The 21213-nt window shown below is 47.6% G+C and overlaps 2 protein-coding genes and 1 long non-coding RNA gene across 3 annotated transcripts; 1 reads left to right on the top strand and 2 right to left on the bottom strand.

The window, feature by feature from the left end:
• Positions 1 to 138: 138 nt before the first annotated feature.
• Positions 139 to 1679, top strand: LOC108156141. Its single transcript, XM_033389892.1, has 3 exons — positions 139 to 284; positions 350 to 643; positions 706 to 1679. Exons 2-3 carry the CDS (start codon positions 379 to 381, stop codon positions 1167 to 1169), a joined length of 729 nt encoding a protein of 242 aa, XP_033245783.1. The 5' UTR covers positions 139 to 284; positions 350 to 378; the 3' UTR covers positions 1170 to 1679.
• A 5620-nt stretch (positions 1680 to 7299) lies between these two features.
• On the bottom strand, positions 7300 to 9141 carry LOC108157516 (Krueppel-like factor 16). Its single transcript, XM_017289618.2, has 2 exons — positions 8312 to 9141; positions 7300 to 8236 (listed from the first exon to the last, which is right to left on the bottom strand). Exons 1-2 carry the CDS (start codon positions 8949 to 8951, stop codon positions 7998 to 8000), a joined length of 879 nt encoding a protein of 292 aa, XP_017145107.1. The 5' UTR covers positions 8952 to 9141; the 3' UTR covers positions 7300 to 7997.
• Positions 9142 to 14619: 5478 nt separating this feature from the next.
• On the bottom strand, positions 14620 to 15373 carry LOC117187323. The gene is made up of 2 exons (XR_004472036.1): positions 15240 to 15373; positions 14620 to 15175 (listed from the first exon to the last, which is right to left on the bottom strand). It is a non-coding gene; the product is annotated as an uncharacterized LOC117187323 (long non-coding RNA).
• Between the last annotated feature and the right edge of the window lie 5840 nt (positions 15374 to 21213).

Raw genomic sequence — 21213 nt, 5'->3', positions numbered from 1 at the left:
TTTAAATAAAATTACTACAACCACGAAAGCCTAATAATATTTTGCCTAATTTCTAACTAATTTCTTTTCTGATTTAGCCATTTCTGGCACATCTATTTATTTTCGAATCTAGCTTGTATTGACTCTGAATTTGACCAGCACTGGAAAGAGTGCACAGAAAAGATGTTACCGTATTTTAACAAGTAAGAAGACAAATAACAAAGATATCAATTTCTCAAAATAAATCAAGGAGAATTCAACAAAGAGTCTGACTACTCTTATGTTCGGCCCGTAAGCCGGAAAGGGTAAGTAGAAGGCTGCGGGCCTTTGTTTTTGTGGCGTATTGAATACCGAACTTTCTTTGTTGCAGTTCAAGTCTTTCGTGTTGAAGATTTCTAAATGGTGAAAACCTTGCTCTTGCCCCCGGTAATCACAAGTTTTATCAAGATGAGCATGCGCACACGTGCGTTAGTCTTTTCTACATTTTTTGGTAGTTGCCTGGCCATTGGCCTGCTACTTGTTAGCATGACCACAAACCACTGGGTACGAGCCAACCCGCGAAGACACACTTCATCAAAAGCTAAGGGCGATGTCAATTTTGGCCTTTTCTATGGAAACCAGCACCTAGACCTCGGATTTGGAGTACGGACCTATCCAGTTGATGGTATGCCTTCGTAAATTTTTCAGAAAATCCATAAATAATGGGATGTTTCATCTGCATTCCAGTTTACACCTTTATTCGAACTGAGAACGGCGACACAAGCTTTTGGCTTTGGCTTCTTACGACTTTGGGCACTGGATTTGGCCTCTTAGCGTGTGCCGTGGCTGCCATTGCTGCCGTCCTAAAGTCTGCCTCGGCAGCCAAAAGAGGCGGCACCATGGTTCTGCTTTTAACTGCCAATATATCAGCCGCAGGAGCGCAGGTTGTGGCCTTTGTTGCATGGCTAGTGCAGTTCTACCACTATCTCATACACAACGTGCTTCTCACCGAGCACCAGCAGCAACACTGGTATAGCACTGGGCTGGCTTCTCTGGGCTATAGCTTCTACTTGGTCGTGATTTCCACCATTGTGGTGCTGCTCAACATAACGATTCTCCTTTATGCCAGACGTCGGGAGAGCCGCGATCGCCGTCTTCGCTTAGAGCCGGAAAGCAAGGACAAGCATCAGGCCGCCATAATGCTGTACTAGGAAAGGCAGCAGGAAGCAATCCTAAATGGACCTCAAATAATCTACTCGAATATGGGGAAGAGTAGCGACCACCAAGTAATCTCAGTGGATCAAATGCTTGTGCCTAAACGCCTTTGCTTGCCAAGAAGAAGGCCCATACACATACTTACACCAACATATACCGCGTACGCACATATTTATATTTACCTACATGTTTACACCTATATTTACTGAAAGCTGAAATACCTCAGCGTCCGGCTGAAGTCTGAAAAGCATTTTCAATTGCATGAACAAACTTGACGGAACAAAGCATTTGAATATCTCTTTATGCTTTTACAAGCATACCTACATACCTACCTACAAACACTATATACAATTTATATACTCGAATGACCTTTACATACTCTATTTTCGATGCCTTGTACGTATATACATATGTAAAAACTTATGTACATTATGCTGCTCTTTTGCAGCCAAGCATTTTTGATGTGTATACAAATACAGCAACAGTCATTGTTAAGAAATACAAAACCAACGCTCGCTCTTTCCTAATTGATATATCAGATCAGAATGCAGACTGCTTACTTTTTAAAACGACCCCCAGGGGAAATGTGCCTTGCTTGGCAGTAGCACACGCTACGTTGCGGGCAACATCCGCAAGGTAGTCCCTGAAGAAAGAGTCAATTATATGAAGAAAAGCAGTCCATGTGGCTACGTTTTGATGAATTACTTAAGAATTTCGCCTTTCCCAAATGTCACAATATTTCCCTCCATTATATGTAGGTTCCAGCTAATTGCATCAAAGGATCTAGACCAAGACCACACGGCGAGCAGCAAAATCTTGGTGTCATCGCATGGAATTTGGCAAAGAAATCAATTATCTTTTTTATTTAACGTATACGTATTCGTCTTTGTGAACGCCTCTGACTGATGGCTGTTTCCTTGCCTGGACAAAGGTCGATTTGTGTGGCTTTGTGTTGATCTGCGGCAGGCACTTCCTATTCCATTCTATGACCCGCACAGGACTCTGCACCTACTGCTGGGGCTGTTGCTGCTGTTGCTGTGACTGCTCTCTCTCTACGACACGATCGAGCCAATTATGTCATCATTAGTTTTGATTAGTTTGTTGGGTTCATGTTGATGGGAAAACTGCACAAAAAGTCGCCCGTCCGTTTTGGCATTGTACGGCACTTCCGGCACCACCTACTGTTTGCCTTTTGGGCTTGTCTTCCAGCTGGGCGCTGCCCTGAGTTTGTTTTGGTTGGTTTTCGGTTTGATTGTAAATGCAATTGCATAATAATGATGATTGAGGTTCGGGCTGGGTATGCGAATGTGAATACTGCCCACAGGAGATCGGGCTAGAAAGCTGAGATTCTTGACTAGATAGAGTATCCATTTTCTTGTTCTTCCATTGCAAACCGTATGTGCCTGTGCCTGGGCACGGATCCGCGTCCTGTGTCTGTGGTTTATATGGACAAACAGCTTAGGCCGACCGATGCCATGTGTGAGGACTTGGACAAACCATGTGACGTACTCTCCCTGAGTCCTGTGTGTACACAGGAAGACATTATGCAAGTCGCGGCGTTAGGATTAGACCTGAAATTGCATGCATTTGCATGAAAAGATAATGGAAGGAGATGCTCATTAGGTCCCGAGTCCGGAGCAAGATTAGGAAGCGGACAATCGACTTATTAAGAGTGTTTATGCAGATAAAGGCATCGTTTAGCGTGTGTCGGGCCATACCCACTTTTCCGCCTAGGATTTGCGGGCGACCCTTGGAAAATACGAGTAATACCGACAAAGCCGCCCGGATCGGATGATAAACTAAACTGGAAATCTTGTGCAACACCAAGAGTCCTCAACCCAGCCTGTACAAATATAATTAACTGGAAAGTTTCATAATCGAGCGAGGGGATTTATCAATAGAAATACCAACATGCTAGCCACACCACACCACACACCACGTTTGTACGTGGCGTGCCTCGAACAACTGTGGCACCTTACGCCTGTACGAGTATCTTCGAAGTAAATCCGTTTGTTTACACGAATTTGTCTTTACTTTTTTATAGCCAGGTCAGACCTTATCGTCGTGGGCTCTATTCCTGTTCTCTACATACACATGTATATGTATAATAGCATTTCCAGAAACCGCAGAACATACTATACGAATAGCCCGAAAGAAAGCCAACAAGAGGGCCAGACAAACTGTCTCCTGTTCTGGCTGTTGTTTCTGTTGCAGCCTCTGTCGCTGCTGCTGGCCAATAAATTTCACAATTAAATGGATCTTCTGACACTTTGTATAAAACGTCAGCCCCGGCTACTACCCCCTGCCAACCACTGGGTGTGTTATCACTCTCTCTCTCTCTCTCGCTCCTCTCACTCTCCCTTTGCCCTTCTATCTGTGTGCGTGAATAAGGGATGAGGGTTGGGTTGCTGCTGGCGAGGGGTTGAAAACAGTCACCGCACAGTGCCACCGACTCCTGGCCCAGAACTGGCGCTGGGAAAGGTAGCAGCCAGACCCGTTCAGCAACACCACGAGTATTTACCCACCAAGACGGTCGACTCCATTTTTTATTTGGTTCACTCGATGCTCATTTCATTGCTTTCGGTTTTTTCATTGCGTTTTCGCACTGCTCTTCATTCAATTGCCTTGGGCCCAGCTATTGTTGCATTGCGAAATTATGGCCCGTATATTTCTCTATTAGTGGCACAAAAGACATTTCAATTTCTCACTCTGGGCACTCTGGGTGGCCCCCCAGAGGCGTCCAAGAGAGAGGACCACTTTTTGGTAGTCGCTGGCAATTACCTCGTTGCGAAATTTTCTGAGGACGGACCACCCGACGACTCTTGTTTGGCCTTTTTGTGGTCATGAATGGCAGATAGGCCAGTGCCTCCTACATGGCAATTGTGCCGGGACGTCGGTGGGTTATTGATTGCCGAACTACTTTCACGTTAGGAAGTAACTTCTTTCTTCTGTCTCATATTGTTGGCGGAACAATGTGATGCTACGCACTTTTACAGTGCAATCTGTTCTGATTTTTACTCTCATAGGTTTCAATTATAACTTCTAAGAAGTCTTCGAGGCTGTAGCTAGAAACATGCTCAGAGTTCGACGAGGTTTGGGGTCTACAACAGGCGAAATATATATTATATTATATATTAGAAATGTGTCTTACAAAAACTTGAATGGTACCTTTTATTTGTATCCAACGGATATTTTCGAATACTTCAAATTAATATTTCCGAAGCTTTCAAAATGTATGATTTTTTTCATTGATGATCACATTTATTCCGGTTGGAAAAAGGCTAAACAAGGTAGTAACTCGTAACCCTATATACATATGCATGAATTTTCTTTATGAAACATCTCTTTTTTCTTTGCCAAATACGGTGTCTGTTCCAAGTAAATATCGAATCTGTCCAAAAGTACTGAATAATATTCTTTGCTCATCGTTTTACAGTTTTCAATTTTATCTTCAGTGAATCCCAAAATACTTTCGACATAGTTGTTAGCCAACTCCCAACCCTAGGGTGTTTGGTGCACGTTCACCCGATAAAGTCCACTGCTTGACTGTTCCTTTGGTCCTTGCAACATTGTGATGTCTCCGGTTCCGAAAAGATCGACAAAGGATCCTCCGCGATTATCGCAAAAACGATCTCGCGGATAGATATTCAAATATTCAGATAAAATCTATAGACATCGCCAAGGTTCACTAAAGACTTTTACAAAAACACCAAAAACCTTAGTGTCTTTAAGAGTTAACTTAAGCTTTAAAAATTTGGTACACTCTGCCAAGCTCGGTAGTCCACCTGGATATTGATATTGATATCTAACTGTATATTCAATTTAACTTTTTCATAGGTATGTATGTAGGTATAATCTAAATTGAAATCAATTATGTCTGGAAAAGTGGTATCGTCCTTATCAAAATAATTGTTTAAAAAAATGAAACAAGTCGATATATAAGAAATTTAACAAAATAAAACAATCAAGTTGTACAACAGTTACAAGCATTAACATTAGAGATAGTGTGATCAAATATACGTGTATATTGGTATGCTTTGGACAATATGAATGGTTAGTAGCTTATTTTGTAACTAATTCGACTTAAAAAATAAAATTTACAGAAAACCTTATCAGACAAAAAATGGCATGCATTTATCTTTTCAAACCACTATTGTTCAAAGATGTCGATAGATAATTATCAAAGTGCGCATAAGTCATGTAAAACAGTTTCTTAACTTTAAAAAATATTGCGGATATATGTATTGGAAATTTAAATGGTGGTTACAAGAACTACTCTACCAGACCTACAACCTAGAATTAATCTCGTGAAACGTATTTCACCGCTGCAGCACAGTGACATCTTTTATTGAAGAATGGTTATATGGCCGTTCAAAGCACCATACACAAGAGCCGTATTCTAAAATCGGAGGAACAAAAAATATAGTATTCGTTACATAATGGTCGGCATAAACACAAGCACGCCTATTGCTTTATTTGCCATGGTAAAAATATGTTCGGAAAACTTTAGCTTACTGTCTAACACAGTACCAAGATCATCAACGATGTTTATTCTTTTAAAGGAACTACATACCACAGAAGGAGGCCAAGAAGCCGACAATGTCGGTGTGGCGGTGTCTACGTACTAAACCCTTCGGCGCTTAACTTTATACCGAAGGTCATTTCTAGATAGAATACAATTTTTAAGATTTTACGTATAGCCACAAATATTTTCTCTTTTAAGAACGAGTTGTCAAAAATTATCTGATGCGCAAATGTTTGATGCATAGTTTGATCAGAAAGGAAAGTGGTTTTCATCAGGGCACGTCGAAATTACTAAGAATCTTTGTTTATTTTACAGATTGTTGCTTTTCTGGACATACATATTTTTCAACTGTCGTCGCATTAGTCAACACTTGTCACATGTGATCGACATATATCATTAGGGATATCATGCATGATTCCCACACCCGATACTCTTCCTTAATTAATTGCCGGCAATTACGCAACAATGCCTAAAAAATTACTGAAAGTACTGAGCGATAGATAGATTTTCTGTTGAGAAATGTGTGTTTGAACTTGTTTCAAATGCACTATCGTGGATCTTGAGTATGCTTCCAAGTGCCCAAGGGGCAGACGTCGTGTCTGCTGCAAAGGTCCGAAGTCGAATTATTCGAATCGGAGGGACACATTATTGTAGATATCATTGTTCCACTTGTGCGATAAAGACGACGACGCACTGTCTGCCAGCAACGAAAATCTTCTCAGGATCTGAGAGGACAGGCAGGTACGGCACAGGTAATTGTGAGAACTGCACGCCCCTATCAAGCAACCATATTTGCCATTGTCCTGGAAAAGGTTAAGACTCGTTCAACGTTGCCTTGGCCGTTGCTGTTGCCCACCGGTCTGCTACGGTTCCAATTTCAGAAATTCGTCTTTTGTCCGCTCGTGGAAGTCACATTGCTAGTGACCAGGGATCGATGGATCGATCGCCTGTTCGCATAACAAATTCCACAAATACGAGTAAGTGTCCTTTTGACTTGTTGCAGACTGAGTGTCTGGTCTGCTGCACACAGTTTCATAGCTCAGGTGGCCCCCTCCATTGTCCTTATGAATGACGCAAGCTGTCAGGTGAGTAATGGCAAGTCGGTTGGACAATTGCTCTGGGATCTGAATGTGATCTGCGGGGGACTGTGGGAAACTGTGTGAGATGATTGCTCTGCGATCCGAAATCAGGACATTTTGATTCGCATTCTTTGTACAATGAACGGATTGTATTTAACCGGGGAGTGGGAGGCGACTGGATATTTAGCCGTTCTGGCCCCGCCCGACCTAATGGATTATTCCGCACTTTAATGAATGGGATTTTTGCCGGTTTTGCCAAATGCCCAAATGACTTGTGCATTTAAACCCTTTGGTGGCGAGGATGAATGCATTAGCAGGTTTCGCTTTGATGTTGCCGGGATGACTTGGGCGATTTTTAAATGATCTGGTTAGCGGGAAGTGACTGAAACAGTCATTAATATGCACACAAAATGTCGGAAAGGATGCCATTCGTTCTCAGCTCCGAAATTTTGGGTGAAAGTTCTCATCGTCTGTAGCTCTCAGTAGAATTGAAGATTGCATCGAAGAGAAGGAAGATGGAAATTGTGATTTTCAAAATTTGTATTTCATGGTGTAAACATAAATCGTATAATGCAACTCTGAATATTTAACTATGACTCTATATCTAGGTAGGTATAAATCGTATATTGCTAGTAACCGTATTCAGCATATAAAAATGTGAAAAATATGCTTAGCTCTAATAAAGATTGTGTGTATACAGGTATATCTATCTATCTATCTATCTATCTCTTTAATCTCTTAATCGCTTAGCATATGAGGAAGGATCACTTAAGGAGGTATTTACACAAATGCTGGGTTTTCTTTCCGTACGCTACGCTCCAAACTCGTCACGTAGCTGGTTGTGTAAATATGAGTTAAAAAATAAATATCTCAATATTTGCATATATCGTCGATGGCATCGGGTTCTCTCTCTCTCTCTCTCTCGGAGGGTTTCGGCTCCGAGGCTCTGAGTCTGTTAGCGGTTAGTGAGTGCGCTAGATTGCGCCAGGTACGGCTGAGGTAGATCTATCCAAGATGGAAATTGAGTATTGGCCGGCATTGAGTTATTGGTTATCTATGTATATGTTTATCGTTGTTTTTGTCGCTGTCGTTGTCGTTGTCGTTGGCATCGGTATCGGTGGCTATGTGCGTATGCGTATGGGCCTTGTAGCGTTTTTAAAGCGTGCAAGCGCTTCACAGATCGCTGGAGCGAGGTTCGGATCGGATCTCCATCCGTCTATTCAGTAGCCATAGAGATATGGATACATTGGCACAAAGATGGCCGGACCCAGCTGGCGTTCCTGCGGCATATGCGTCTTCATGTGCTTCTTCAGGTGGTCCCGGCGACCGAACTTCTTTCCGCATGCGCTACACGGATACGGACGCAGTCCAGTGTGGATACGTTTGTGGCGCGTCAACTCCTCGTTGCGAGTGAAGGTCTTTCCGCAGGTGTCTACGTCGCACTTGAAGGGGCGTTCGCCTGGAGGAGGGAGGGAGCGGAAATAGGATGTGTGAGTACGGGGTGCCACGTGCTGGGGACTTCTGCTCGACTTACCGGTATGGATGCGAATGTGTCCCTTGAGCTGGCCGTTGTTGGAGAAGGCCACGTCGCAGTGCGGGCACTTGAACTTCTTTGGGCGCTGCTTGCGGGCGTTCAGGGCCTTTAGTTGGGCGTCCTCGGCCATTACGCGGGCGTACTCCTGCTCCATCAGACCTAGCGTGAACGGATCCATGCCGAAGCCGGCAGCAGCGGCACCGGCGGGAGTGCTGGCAGCGGCAGCGGCTGCAGCTGCGGCAGCCGCGTAGTACAGATCGCTGGCGGCGGGCATGAAGGGGGACTGCTGCGGCGACATCTGCTGGGCTGGCGTCACTGTCGGGGAGGCTGAGGAGGAGCACGAGGGATGTGGGAAGACGGGCTGTGGCGTCACATCCAGCAGGGGGGTGGAGGTGCGGGTGTATCCATCATCGTAGCTGGACTTGCTGCTACTGCTGCTGCTGCTGCTGTTTGACGAGGAAGAGGAGTCGCGGTCGCTGTCGTGGCCGAAACTGCTGCTGGGCAGCTCCGTTTTGATGTTGACCGTTTCGGGCTCGTTCTTCACCGTCCTGGCCGGTGGAGCGGGCGCCTGCCTCTGCGTATCCCAGGGACGGAACAGGCGCGAGTACGTTTGCGGGGGATGCAGGTTAATAGTCGACATTTCAATGCGATGCGATTGTGGTGGAGTAGGAATCTCTCTCTCTCTCTCTCTGGTTCACGGGAGCACTTTTTGGTTGGGAACACTTTTTCTGGGAATGGACGGGGCCGGAGCTGGAGCTGTGTGTGCGCTGCAAGATCTCAACTCGAACTGAGCTCTCCTGGCTGAGCGGCGCACCATTTAAAGAGATTTCCCGTTCATTGAGCAAGCCAGGACTCTGCTCTGCCCACGGGCCTACTTAGCGGTCTACCTACACACGCACACACGCACACACGCACACACGCACACAGAGTCGCTTCATTCATCGATTTGTTGTCTGTCTGTCTCTGTGTGAGTGAGAGGCACGCTTCAGGGTTGTTTTCGTCCAACACAACAATATGGCCGCTCACGCACACTCGCACGGACACAGGGCTCCGCGGCGCGCCGGTACACGCACACACAGTCATGCAGGATACTCGTAGTACATAATGTACAACGTACATATGTACCGTAGTGAGCAGAGTCCTGCGTAGTTTTCAAGCCGTCTCGTGGAATGGCAGCTTCCTTGACTTTCGTTTTTAATGCGTGCCCCTGCCCTTCCCATTCCCATTGTGGAACAAACTCGTATATCTATTTTTGCTCCGCGAATCCCTGCGGGGTGGCTTTCGGATTTGGGCGCAACTTTAAGTGAAGCATTCACGATTATGAATTTTACGCTTACCCACCGCAAACCCACAGCCCCTCCCCATCGAACCCCGTGAGGCACGACTGGGCTTGGCTTCAACTTGAGTTGGTATGTGTTCTGTGTTCTGTGTTCCGTTTCTCCCCCCCTTCGGTTACTGTGCTAAATTCGTGACTTGGTTATCTGCGGGCTTCCTGACTCTACTCCGGCGAGTGATTCGCCGCCTCTTGTGGTGGCAATTTATTATTGAATTAAGTGCTTTGCTCCTAGGGGTTGCTGTTCCGCCCAAATATGCAAAGTGTGGGCCAAGGGCCAAGGATTCACAGATACGCGCACAGCTGTACATAAGAGCCCAGTCGGCGCATTTTCCTGGGGGCTTGAGACCGAGGGCTGCAGAAGAGGTTTGAGCATGTAGAGCAGTACAGTTTGCCTAAACTTTATCATTTGGGGATGACCGGGCTGGGGGGTCGACAGTGCCAGCTTTACTGCCGGCGGAGGGCGTTTTCCCTGGCGGGATTCTGTGACTAGATTAATTGGAATGGATAAACCGCACAATGGATAGATAACCGATGGAGATGTTGGTGATATACAAGAAGAAACTGTACACGAAACTTAAAGTGTAAATAAATATAGCACATTTTTCTTGTCTTTGAAGGTGGATAATTTGGAACATGGCACAATATTTGATTATGTAGCCTGTCGGATTCCTGGCTTATATAAGCTTTGTTTTAAATTGTTATAAATGCATTACTTTTGAAAAACTAAATGCGTTTTCAAGACATTGTTAGGTAGAATACATTGGCTTTAGTCTTGACATGCCAAATGTGTGTATAGCTGACATATCCTGATGTTCAGAAATCGGATCATAGGACATCTTTGTATACATAAATGTAAATTGCATTAACTTTGCCTCGGAAATATGCATTGGGTTGTACAACTAAAGAAATGTGCGCATATCTATATTTGTATATATGTACAGTAGCGGACATTCACATGTGGACACTCGTGTTAACTAACTTTGAACCGATGGCGCCAATTCAGAATCACAAAAGTCAGTTGAGAAAAATGTCTATTGTATAAATAGATTCATTGGCTGTTCATTAACGTCTCGTTTTTATATAAAAAAAAAGAAATTAAAGCCAAAAAAAAAAAAAATGTTATGTCCAAAATGAGGAGTAACTATCAACAGTTTTATAAAGAATTTCGCAAAACTCGGTTCGGTAAATCGACCACCCGCCTCAGGACGTAGGATAATGTCCACCCAAAGTGCGATCTAATCCTTAAACGCTTGAGCACCGCAAATCAGTTGTAAACACACACATTTTAACAGTTCAATTCCTTCGATATGTCAGTTATTGAATTTTAGATTTAAATTCAGGGTCAAGGATGTGTGAGTACGGGGTGCCACGTGCTGGGGACTTCTGCTCGACTTACCGGTATGGATGCGAATGTGTCCCTTGAGCTGGCCTTTGTTGGAGAAGGCCACGTCGCAGTGCGGGCACTTGAACTTCTTTGGGCGCTGCTTGCGGGCGTTCAGGGCCTTTAGTTGGGCGTTCATACCAGTTGCTTGATATAGTCACCCGATCTGGACTGCCTTGATCTACAACAACCAGCTACAGCCTTTAAGTTTGTTCTTCCAAACGATAATTTGTATGGCAACTGAATGAGGTGGTAAACGTATTTTGATCAAATAGCTGTGATATGTGCGTACTTATGTAACGCTTGTTCGGATTATCCTAAGAGACATCGGCCTTGTACTCTTTAAAACGGAAAGAATGAGTGGAAGTTTGACATTCGATGCGCACGGATTCGACTTGAGTACATTTGTCAAAGAGGCTTCAATATCAATGAATTTCAGCAGGAGCTCTATTAGACGGCTTGCTGCTCGCAGAAAGGTTCAAGAAAGGGATCGCCGTTTTGCAGATACATACATACATATGTACATAGCACTTTGAAGGGGCTCCTTTATCTATCCCGTTTCTAGTCTAATCGCCTGCTTGCAGGGCAAATCGCTCTCTGATCAATACCTGATCATGGAGATCAATAAAGATCACACCTAGTCCATCGCGTGGAGTGATCCACTATCTAAGCGGGGACCGAAAGCCTGGCGTACTTAACCGCAGAGCCGGATGTACGGGTATTCAGCCTGATCTGATCTGATCTGATCGCGGATTGAGTCCGTCGCACGTTAATCTTGGCTAAAACGAGACTTGCGATCCAACTGGCGTATGCGCATGCATATGCATCATGGCGATCGATCTCAGAGCCTAATCTCTGACGAGGAGGAAGACAAACAGTCGAGGTGTGCGAGGTGTTCCCAAGTTTCAATTCCGAGCCAAAGTTTGGTTAGGATACGAGTACGACTATGCCAGGAAGTATGTGGTTTCCCCGAGCACGTCGTGTCGCCGTCTAGAGCCGCACCTTCTCCATGTGTGTCAGCAGCTAGCGTATGCGTGTAAAATTCCCTAATTAATCGAAATATGAATGTGACGCCCCATGCTTATCTGAACTATCTGTTTGCTCTAATTAAGCATGGCGATGGCGGCTCCGGGCTACGGGCTCCGGGAACCGGGCATCAGGTTGCAGACTTTCTATGAATGAAATCGCTGGCACTGGCCGAGCGGTAGCGGTGGCCGTGTTTAATTATTTTATAACTTCCTTTCTTCCATTTACGAGTGCCGCATTGTCCTAGGTAGGTTGCCGTTTATGACGCCGACGCCTCGGCCGCGAAATTCGGTCCCCGAGACGAATGGGTGGAAATTCCATCGCTTATTACTTAAAGAACCTCCGGGGGAAAGGCCCAGTACACATAGCGAACCAAGGCGGCTGCAAGACTAAGTGCCAACCTACGCAAATAAGCTTTTACAGCCTCACCACCCCTCACTTCAGCTCACCTCGCCCTATGGCTATCACCTACCTACCTGATCCCATATAAACACCCATCCGAATCCTGGCAATCCCTGTTTATGAATGAATATGAATCCATCGACCCGCCGCGTTTCAAGTCGTGAATGAAATGTCCTCTCCAGGCCGCTCTTTATGGCAGGCATTAAAACCACCTACGCATTAAAGCCGCTACCTAACCCAACCCAAGCAAGCCCGCAATACAACCGCTGCATTCATTAGCGTCAGAGGAACAATGCGAAAGTACTTAATGCAAATGATTTCCCTTTTGTTTCTAATGACCTGCAGTAGGCTTACGGCGCTGGGAACTGCGATCGTGGCATCTCTGTATTCCTTAAGAAGTGCAGAGTGCATGTGGAAAAGTGGGATACTTTACCTCCACTCGGTTTTTATCAAATGCTACATTACCTACATACCTGTAGACTGTACTAACAATCACAGTCAGCAAGAAGCACAATAGATCTGTACTACATATATCGTATTGAGCGGCGCTAAACATAATAATAATATGTAATGTATAAATCAAATACCTCCCATTTATATTGAAGTTTTTTCAAAGAACTGCACTTTAATTACTAGTTCAATACTTTAGCGCTAACATTCATTCCATCGAAGTCTCAGGTATATCTTGGGCATTATGCTGTGCTGTTCTCGGCACTGAACCATCCACACCAACTTAGGCAGGGAATCAAGAATATGAGTATTCCCATATAGTATCCGTTTCAATGGGATATTGAAAGATACGTTAGAGATAGGACATTTTGGACATTTTAATATCCAATGGATGACAAAATGAATATTCAAATAATAAAGTTGTATATCCTCGTTTTTTTAAGATCCTTATTTTCATGCTTATCATAATTATGGAATACAAAATATATCGGTATCGATTTACTCACGTCTTAAATCATTTTTTCTTTTTAAAACATTTAACTACCTCTTCCGTACTAATTTGAGAATAAGCCTGGAGAGCATTATTGTAAAAGAAAGTCCAAAGTGCAAAAAATAGCTCTAACTGGTGATGAAAAATATGAACTTGACTACTAACAACAACGAGTGAGTGGTTACTGAGGAATAACAATGTTGAAGATCATACTGAAGGACTCTGGAAGAGCCATGTTTTACGATATTTTCTAAGCCTTTTCCTCAATTTATATATAAATTAGTTCATTAAATATACAAATTTCTTTTCATTATACAAGTTTAACCAATGGTCCCCATTTCGAGCTCCTAAATTCAAATTAACTACGCAAGAGCCCCCAAAACAGCAGCCGAAGGGAGGCATCAGGAGGCGCTTTGCTGGGTGTTGCAGGGGTATCCAGAATCTGGACGATCTGTCGGCGATATGGGTGTGAATCAGAGCTGCGCGTCCTTCGCCCGAGTTGAAATAACCACTCTCAGGACGAGAACGAGGGGAGGCGGCACTCGAATGAGAAGACATAAATCAAATTAGTTTTTCGAGCGAGTGCACTCGACCAATTTCTGCGGCTAGCGCGCCAAGATGCGACGCGGACGCTGCTCTTTTCGGGTACCAGGAGGCACAATGGAGTGGCGTGGCAACAAAAGGATGTCGGACACAGGCACCGGCACACAGATATCGATTAACATTTATCCCGTGACACAACGCCGGAGAAACCGCGCGCGGTGGCCACGCCGACGGCGGGTCGTCCATTAAAGGGCTCGCCGCAAAAGCAACCCCAATCCGGGCCCCGGAGTGGCTTTGTCCTGCGCCCTTCCCATTCCATTCCTCGCTGCGGTTACTGCCACTCGAAGCACGATCGGCTCTCCCACACACAAACACGACTGCCTTGGCGCACGCGGCTAGTCGCCCGACGCTGCTTGGGGCATGCCACGGCAGCTGGTCTTCCCTCTCGCTTTCGCTTGCAGGCGAGAGAGCCCTGCATCCGTGTATATTTGTTCGTGTGTGTGTGTGCACGCGTGAGAACAGCTGCAGGGTCGAGCAATGGCGTTCTCCGCTGGCCACGCCCACAGAGTGCGTTTCGGGCGCGTTTTTTGTCGCCGGCTCGCCTCAGCTTAGGGGGAGGGGGAGGAAACAAGAGCGGCAGCATTTCCGAAGTCAAAACAGTTGTGAAAATCGTCGGAAAATTTCAATTTCGTTTCGTTTTAGTTGCAATCACTGAAAACGCACTTAACCTCAAATCCAATAATCCGCTTGTAGAGCAGTCCATTCAACAGCTCATTCGCTGACAACTGGCCATTGGACGAGAACAAGGACGAGGACAAGCCTTTGTCCGGTGTGTCCTGCGGCGTTTTTCAATTTGAATATCCATGCGGGCACTCACATCCATCGTCATGCAGATAGTACGTACATCCCCGTATGGATCTTCTCTATCCCTCAATCTTCCTGTCTGTTTGTGTGGAAATTGTTGACCTCGTCGGGTAATCGTTCTATTATTAACGGACATTCGCCTTCGAACAATGTCACAGTCGCGCTGGCTGATCCGTTGGCTACCGACAACCAACCAAACAGCCAGCAAAGTACAACAGCATTTTACTTACCTGCCCAGGATTAGGCGGATTGCCATTGCCGGGCTTACAACACTTTCGAGGGCGCTAGAAGTGGAGCGACCGAGTTAAGTTGGGCCAACCCATGTCCAACAGATACCCTGGACATCTCTCCACGTAGGGTGTTGGTAGTTCTCTGTTCAGTTTGGAAATTCCGATTAAGTAAATATCGCGATTGGAACACTACTTGTTTGCCATACCTTTTTTATGGCGACAAATCTTATTCAATTTAAACAAAGAAACTCCCGAAACTACACTACTGACTACTGGGTATTCATTTCGTGAATAAAATGTACTATTATATAAATATGTATAATGTGTTACATTATAGATTGAAGATTTTATTCGAAATACATTCTTTGCATGGTTGCATATCTATGGTTGCTATGGTTGAGATTTTTTTTCGAATCTGAATTTAAAGAAACTATAGAAATTCATAGAAACTCGGAAGCATATTGAATGTGGAATTATTCAATTGGCCGTGTGACATTCTCTGCAGCTTATAACAGATTTACAAGAGGAAATCGTCTTAGGATTGAAAGATTTGTGCAAGCGAGTGCAAGGAAATGTGTGCAAATCTGGAACAATTGCCGGCCCCGGCACGCTCCCTCCGAACCAGGAAGCAAAGACCGTCGAAGAAGAGGACCCAGGAGCGGTCCGAGCCTTGATCCGCCCAGCAAACTGAGCCATTGAACCCCAGAGGAGCGAAGAGCTGCAGCACTCCCGGCGGGAAGTTAGGAAACATAAGTGGCTTGGCTCGCCCACGGCAGCCCGGGAAGTCAAATGCAAATTGAAACGTGCGGGAGTGCGACAATGCGACCATGCCACAATGGGCAGGGAGTTCTCCAGAAGGCACACAATGCTACCGGTTGCCCATTGACCCAGCCCGACACTGGCTGCAAAGCCTTTTCACACATGATCATCTCAGTGCTGGCTGACGCTGACTGACCTTTGAATGTAAATGTAGATGCACAGATTTTGTCAAAGAAACTATAGGAAGTTGACAATTGAACTGGGCCTATGCCCGGCCTGGTCCTAGTCTTGGGCCTGTGCCGGAGTTGGGCAACTCCTATGGTGCAATTATGATTGAAAGGTGCTAATAATAACCGGTAAATTCATGTTTACCTAACGGGCCAGGGCCCCCCAGGGCCCCCCCCTAGGACACAGAGGGTTGCGAGCGAACCGTCACCCGCCGTAACTGTGCACACCGGTGGAAGTGCGACTATACTCTCCCCGTGAGGGCGGCTGGAAACAGGTCCTAGCACGGTCATGTCTCTGCTATGATGCTGGCGAATGGTAGTCGGGCGGAGAGAAGAAAACTCTCAGTGAAATTACCCCAATCCAAGGTGACACTGTTATATGCCGAGGGATGCATGGCCGGGGGGGTGCCCGGTCGCTAATATGCGGACTCTGGATACCTGCCGACCTCCAGTTTAAATCAGGCTTCCCGGGGCAAGCGGGCTATGCCTCGGGTGACCATCCCCTTCCCGCCTACTCGTGGGAACTACTATGCCAAATAAAAAAACAAATAAAAACCAACAAAGCCGCAAAGGAGCTCGGTACTCCTCCTAAAGTACCGGAGGGACAAGCCAATCCCTCTGCACCAGCGCCTGGGAAACCGGGTCCAAAGAAGACGGGGAAGGAGACTGAGTCGGTCCACCGTCTTCAGGCAGCAGCCGCAGTGAGGGGGGGCCCGAAAAGCCAATCGGGTCCTTCCAAGTCGGGTGGCTCCAAGGGCGAAGCGGATACCGGGGTGGCTGCCAAGCAGAGCGTAATCGCGGCTGGTGAGCGCACCGGGACCGAAGAACCCATGGGAGCCCCGGCGGGCAGCGTCTCTGCACCACGGGGTGGAAAGCCGTCGTACCAGGACAGGAGACGAGCGGCTTTCATCCTGTCCAACGAAGACCCGAACTTCAAGGCGTCAGCCGAAGGAAAGGAGCAGAGGCTGTGGGCCTGCTCAATCCTTCCACTGTTCCAGCCAGCCAAAGCCGGAAAGGGCGCAGCCAAGGCCGCCAACAAGCGGCAACGCTCAGCGGAGGACCCCGCAAATCAGCCAGGCCAAGCCCAGCAAGCCAAGCGGGTGAAGACCCACCTCACGAACCGGTCGTTCGCTGAGGTGGCGAGGGGCAGGACCCTGATCGGTGTCCTGGACAGGGGCGCCGAGGACGGCCATGTCCCTCGCGATAAGTGGCACCTGGTGGAGAACGAGCTCCAGGACCGGTTCCTACTGGAACTGGAGGAGAACGGCGGACCACCGCCAAAGTGTGAGGACGCAGGGTGGCATCAAGGCAAGGTGAAAGCCATCGCCTGCCAAGACGCTCGCTCTGCGGCCCTCTACATGAAGGCGGTGGCGGCCCTAAAAGAGGTCTATCCAGGGGCGAAACTGGAGGCCGTGAAGTGGGAAGATGTCCCTAGTCGCCCGAGAGCCAGAGCGTGGGTCTCGGCTAAGCCTGCAGAGCCTGAGAAGATCCTCAGGTTACTGCAGGTCTGCAACCCCCACCTTCCTACAGCCGATTGGAAGGTGGCAAAGGTGGAGGATATCCAAGGGCAGAGGCGCCAGGTTATCCTCGTCCTAAATGAGGAATCCATTGATCTCCTCGCAAAGTCGGACGGTGTAGTGGATTATGGCTACAAGAAGGTCACCATATCCACTTACAAGTCCGATCGCAAGGGCAGGCAAGTGGAGGTCGAGCCAGACCCGGAGCTGCCGGAGATCCCGAAAGAGGGGGCCTCGTGCGAGGAAGACAACCCGGCGTCGGATGCGGCGTCCATGATGTCGGACGATATCTTGGACGACTACGCGTTCGACGAGAGCGACCTAGCCAGAGGTCTCAGCCACATCGTTGTCGGGGAGGAGCCGGAGTCCCCTGACAGCGATCTAGAAGTAACAATGGTGGAGGCGAGCCTCAGGAATGTCGTTGACGCTCCTGCAGATAAACCTCCACCATTGTAAGGCAGCATGCGCTGCTCTACTGCTCCACCTGGCCAAGGATGGAGCCGACATAGTCCTCATTCAGGAGCCCTGGATCCTCGGAAACAGGGTCTCCGGTCTGAGGACTTCTGACTACAAGCTATATGTAGCTGAAACCGCAGGTAAAATTCGTACCTGCATTCTTGCAAAAAGAGAGTTGCACCTATTTTTGCTCCCAAATTTCAGCAATGAAGACCACACCGCAGTGAGCCTCGAAGGCCAGGAGCGCTCACTGAGGATCTGCTCCGCATACATGGGGCATGAACAACCAGACCCCCCTCCACACGCGCCTCTCCGGGCTCTAATCGCAGACTGCTCGGCCAAGGACATCGGCCTAATTGTGGGGTGCGATGCCAATGCACATCACTGTCAGTGGGGAAGCACTGACACAAACGAAAGGGGTGAGTACCTTTTCAGTTACTTACTGACCACTCAGATGGTCTTACTAAACCGGGGTAGTGATCCCACCTTTATCATTAAAAACCGCAAGGAGGTCCTGGACCTCACGCTTGCCTCTCATGAGATACAGCGTAACATTGTATCCTGGAGGGTCCTGGAAGAGCACTCCTTCTCGGACCACAGGTACGTGGAAACTGTCTTCTCCTTCTCAGTACCGAAGCCAGTCCGATTCCGAAACATCAGGCGGACAAACTGGACTCGGTACTCTGATTACCTCTGTCGTGTTCTCCCTGAGCCCCCATCTGAGGAGGAGTTCTCCACGGAGGCCACGACTCGTCTTCTTAAGATCTTTACCGACGCCTGCAATAAGGCGCTCGACAAAGCATGCCCCTCTGGCAAGAACAGAGGCCGGAAGAAACCTGAATGGTGGAATCCGAAACTGGGTGAACTCCGGAAAGCCTCCCGGAGACTCTTCAATAAAGCTAAGGCTGAAAACGTTGAGCAAAACTGGGCCGAATACAAGGCCAGTCTGTCAACCTACAACAAAGAACTTAGAAAAGCCAAACGCGCCTCCTGGCGTAAGTTCTGCAGCGAAATCGAGAGTAACTCAGAAGCCTCACGCTTGCGCAGAGTTCTCTCGAAGACAACACCCACCCTGGGCTACTTGAAGAACACCGACCAGTCGTGGACTACGTCCAGCGAGGAGTCGCTAAATCTTCTCCTAAATACCCACTTCCCTGGCTGCGATGAAAACAGACCCAACTACCTCGCGCCTCCTTCTGTCGCCTCAAATGCCATCTTGGGACTGCTAAGCCAGGAAAACATTTCCTGGGCGATCAGAAGCTTTAAACCCTACAAGTCCGCGGGGCCAGACGGCATTTTCCCTGCCCAACTGATTCACGCGGGACATAAAGCCATTAACTGGCTCAAAATAATTTACGAGGGAATCTTCTCCCACGGGTGCATTCCTGACACCTGGCTTCAGACCAAAGTCGTATTCATACCCAAGGCAGGCAAGCCCTCGCACACTGCCCCAAAAGATTTCAGACCCATAAGTCTATCGTCTTTTCTTCTAAAGGCGATGGAGCGGCTCCTGGGGCTGCATCTAACGGCGTGCATTCCGTCCAGTCTGATCTCAGACTCCCAGCATGCCTATCGGAAGGGAAGATCCACCGAAACGGCCCTACACTCGATCACATCGATCATCGAAGCGTCCCTTAACTTTAAGGAGTACACCCTAGTAGCCTTCCTCGACATAGAAGGCGCCTTTAACAACATCCTTCCGACCGCCATCACGGGCGCACTGACGGATCTGGGCGTTGACTCCAGGACGGTGAGCCTGATCGATCAGATGCTACAATGCAGGACGGTTGAGGCATCACTGGGGACGTCAACGTGTACCAGATTTGTCAGCAGAGGCACACCGCAGGGCGGAGTCCTCTCGCCCCTCCTATGGAACGTGGCAGTGAACACACTGCTGCGGGAGATAGAGGGGGGTGGCTGCCGTGTGGTGGCGTACGCGGACGATGTTGCCATAGCATTCTCCGGAAAATTTCCGCAGACATTGTGTGAGTGCATGACAAGTACTCTCACGAAAATGTCGAAATGGGCAGACAAATGCGGGTTAGGCGTCAACCCGTCTAAAACGGAACTGGTGCTTTTCACTAGGAAGTACAAAGTTCCGGTACTGATTCCCCAAGACTATGTGGGGAAACGCTAGTCTTCAGCAACAACGCCAAGTATCTTGGCCTAATCCTCGATAGAAAGCTCGATTGGAAATTGAGCATAGAGGATAGAGTAAAGAAGGCCACAGTGGCCCTCTATACCTGCAGGAAAGCCATCGGACTAAAATGGGGAATGACCCCCTATATAGTTCGGTGGCTCTACACCGCCATCATACGACCAATCATGCTCTATGGAGTGGTGGTATGGTGGCCAGCCTTGGACAGAAGGACATGCCTCAATAAACTCAGCAGAGTTCAACGCATGGCAGAGCTATGCATAACTGGCGGGCTACGCACTACTCCAGGGGAAGCCCTGGATACTGTGCTGGACCTCCTCCCTGTGGATCTCATGGGAAAGAAGGTGGCAACACTTTCCGCCCTCAGAATGAGAGAAGCCAGACTGTGGAAAGCATCCGCGGTTGGGCACTCGGGAATCCTGATGAGACTCCCGCAATTACCAGAGAGGACAGATTACTGTATCCCCAGTGATCACCTCTCGACGCCCTTCCAGGTATCAATCCCATCTAGGGAGGACTGGGAGATGGGCGAACCAGGACCTGCAAATGCGGTCCACTTCTACACTGATGGCTCAAAGCTAGACGGCCGCGTGGGAGGCGGAGTCTACTGCAGCGAGCTGAACATCAGTCATTGCTTCAGGCTCCCGGATCACTGTAGTGTGTTCCAAGCGGAGGTTGAAGCCATCAAGGAGGCCATTTCGATTGTCTCCAAATTACTTCTAGATACGCACTTAGTGTGCGTCTTCTCGGACAGCCAAGCAGCTATCAAAGCTCTAGGCTCAATATCGTCGAACTCAGCGACTGTAAATGACTGCCGCAGGTCTCTGCACGAGATCGCAGAGCAGTTAGATCTCTTCCTTATATGGGTCCCCGGCCACAGGGACATCGAGGGGAATGACGCCGCCGACGAGCTAGCCAGGCAGGGTACTACGATTCCTCTCCTACCGGAGAGGGAGCAAGTAGCGATGCCCTTGGCTACCTGCAGGCTCCTAACGCACGAATTGTTCGAGCAAAATGCCAATAGGAGATGGCAGCAAACCGTTTCCTGTAAAGTCTCAAGATT

Source organism: Drosophila miranda, chromosome 2 (genome assembly GCF_003369915.1).
Source record: "Drosophila miranda strain MSH22 chromosome 2, D.miranda_PacBio2.1, whole genome shotgun sequence".
NCBI lineage: Eukaryota > Metazoa > Arthropoda > Insecta > Diptera > Drosophilidae > Drosophila > Drosophila miranda.
Note: the sequence above shows the minus strand (reverse complement) of the source record. Positions and strands in the feature narration are given on the sequence as shown.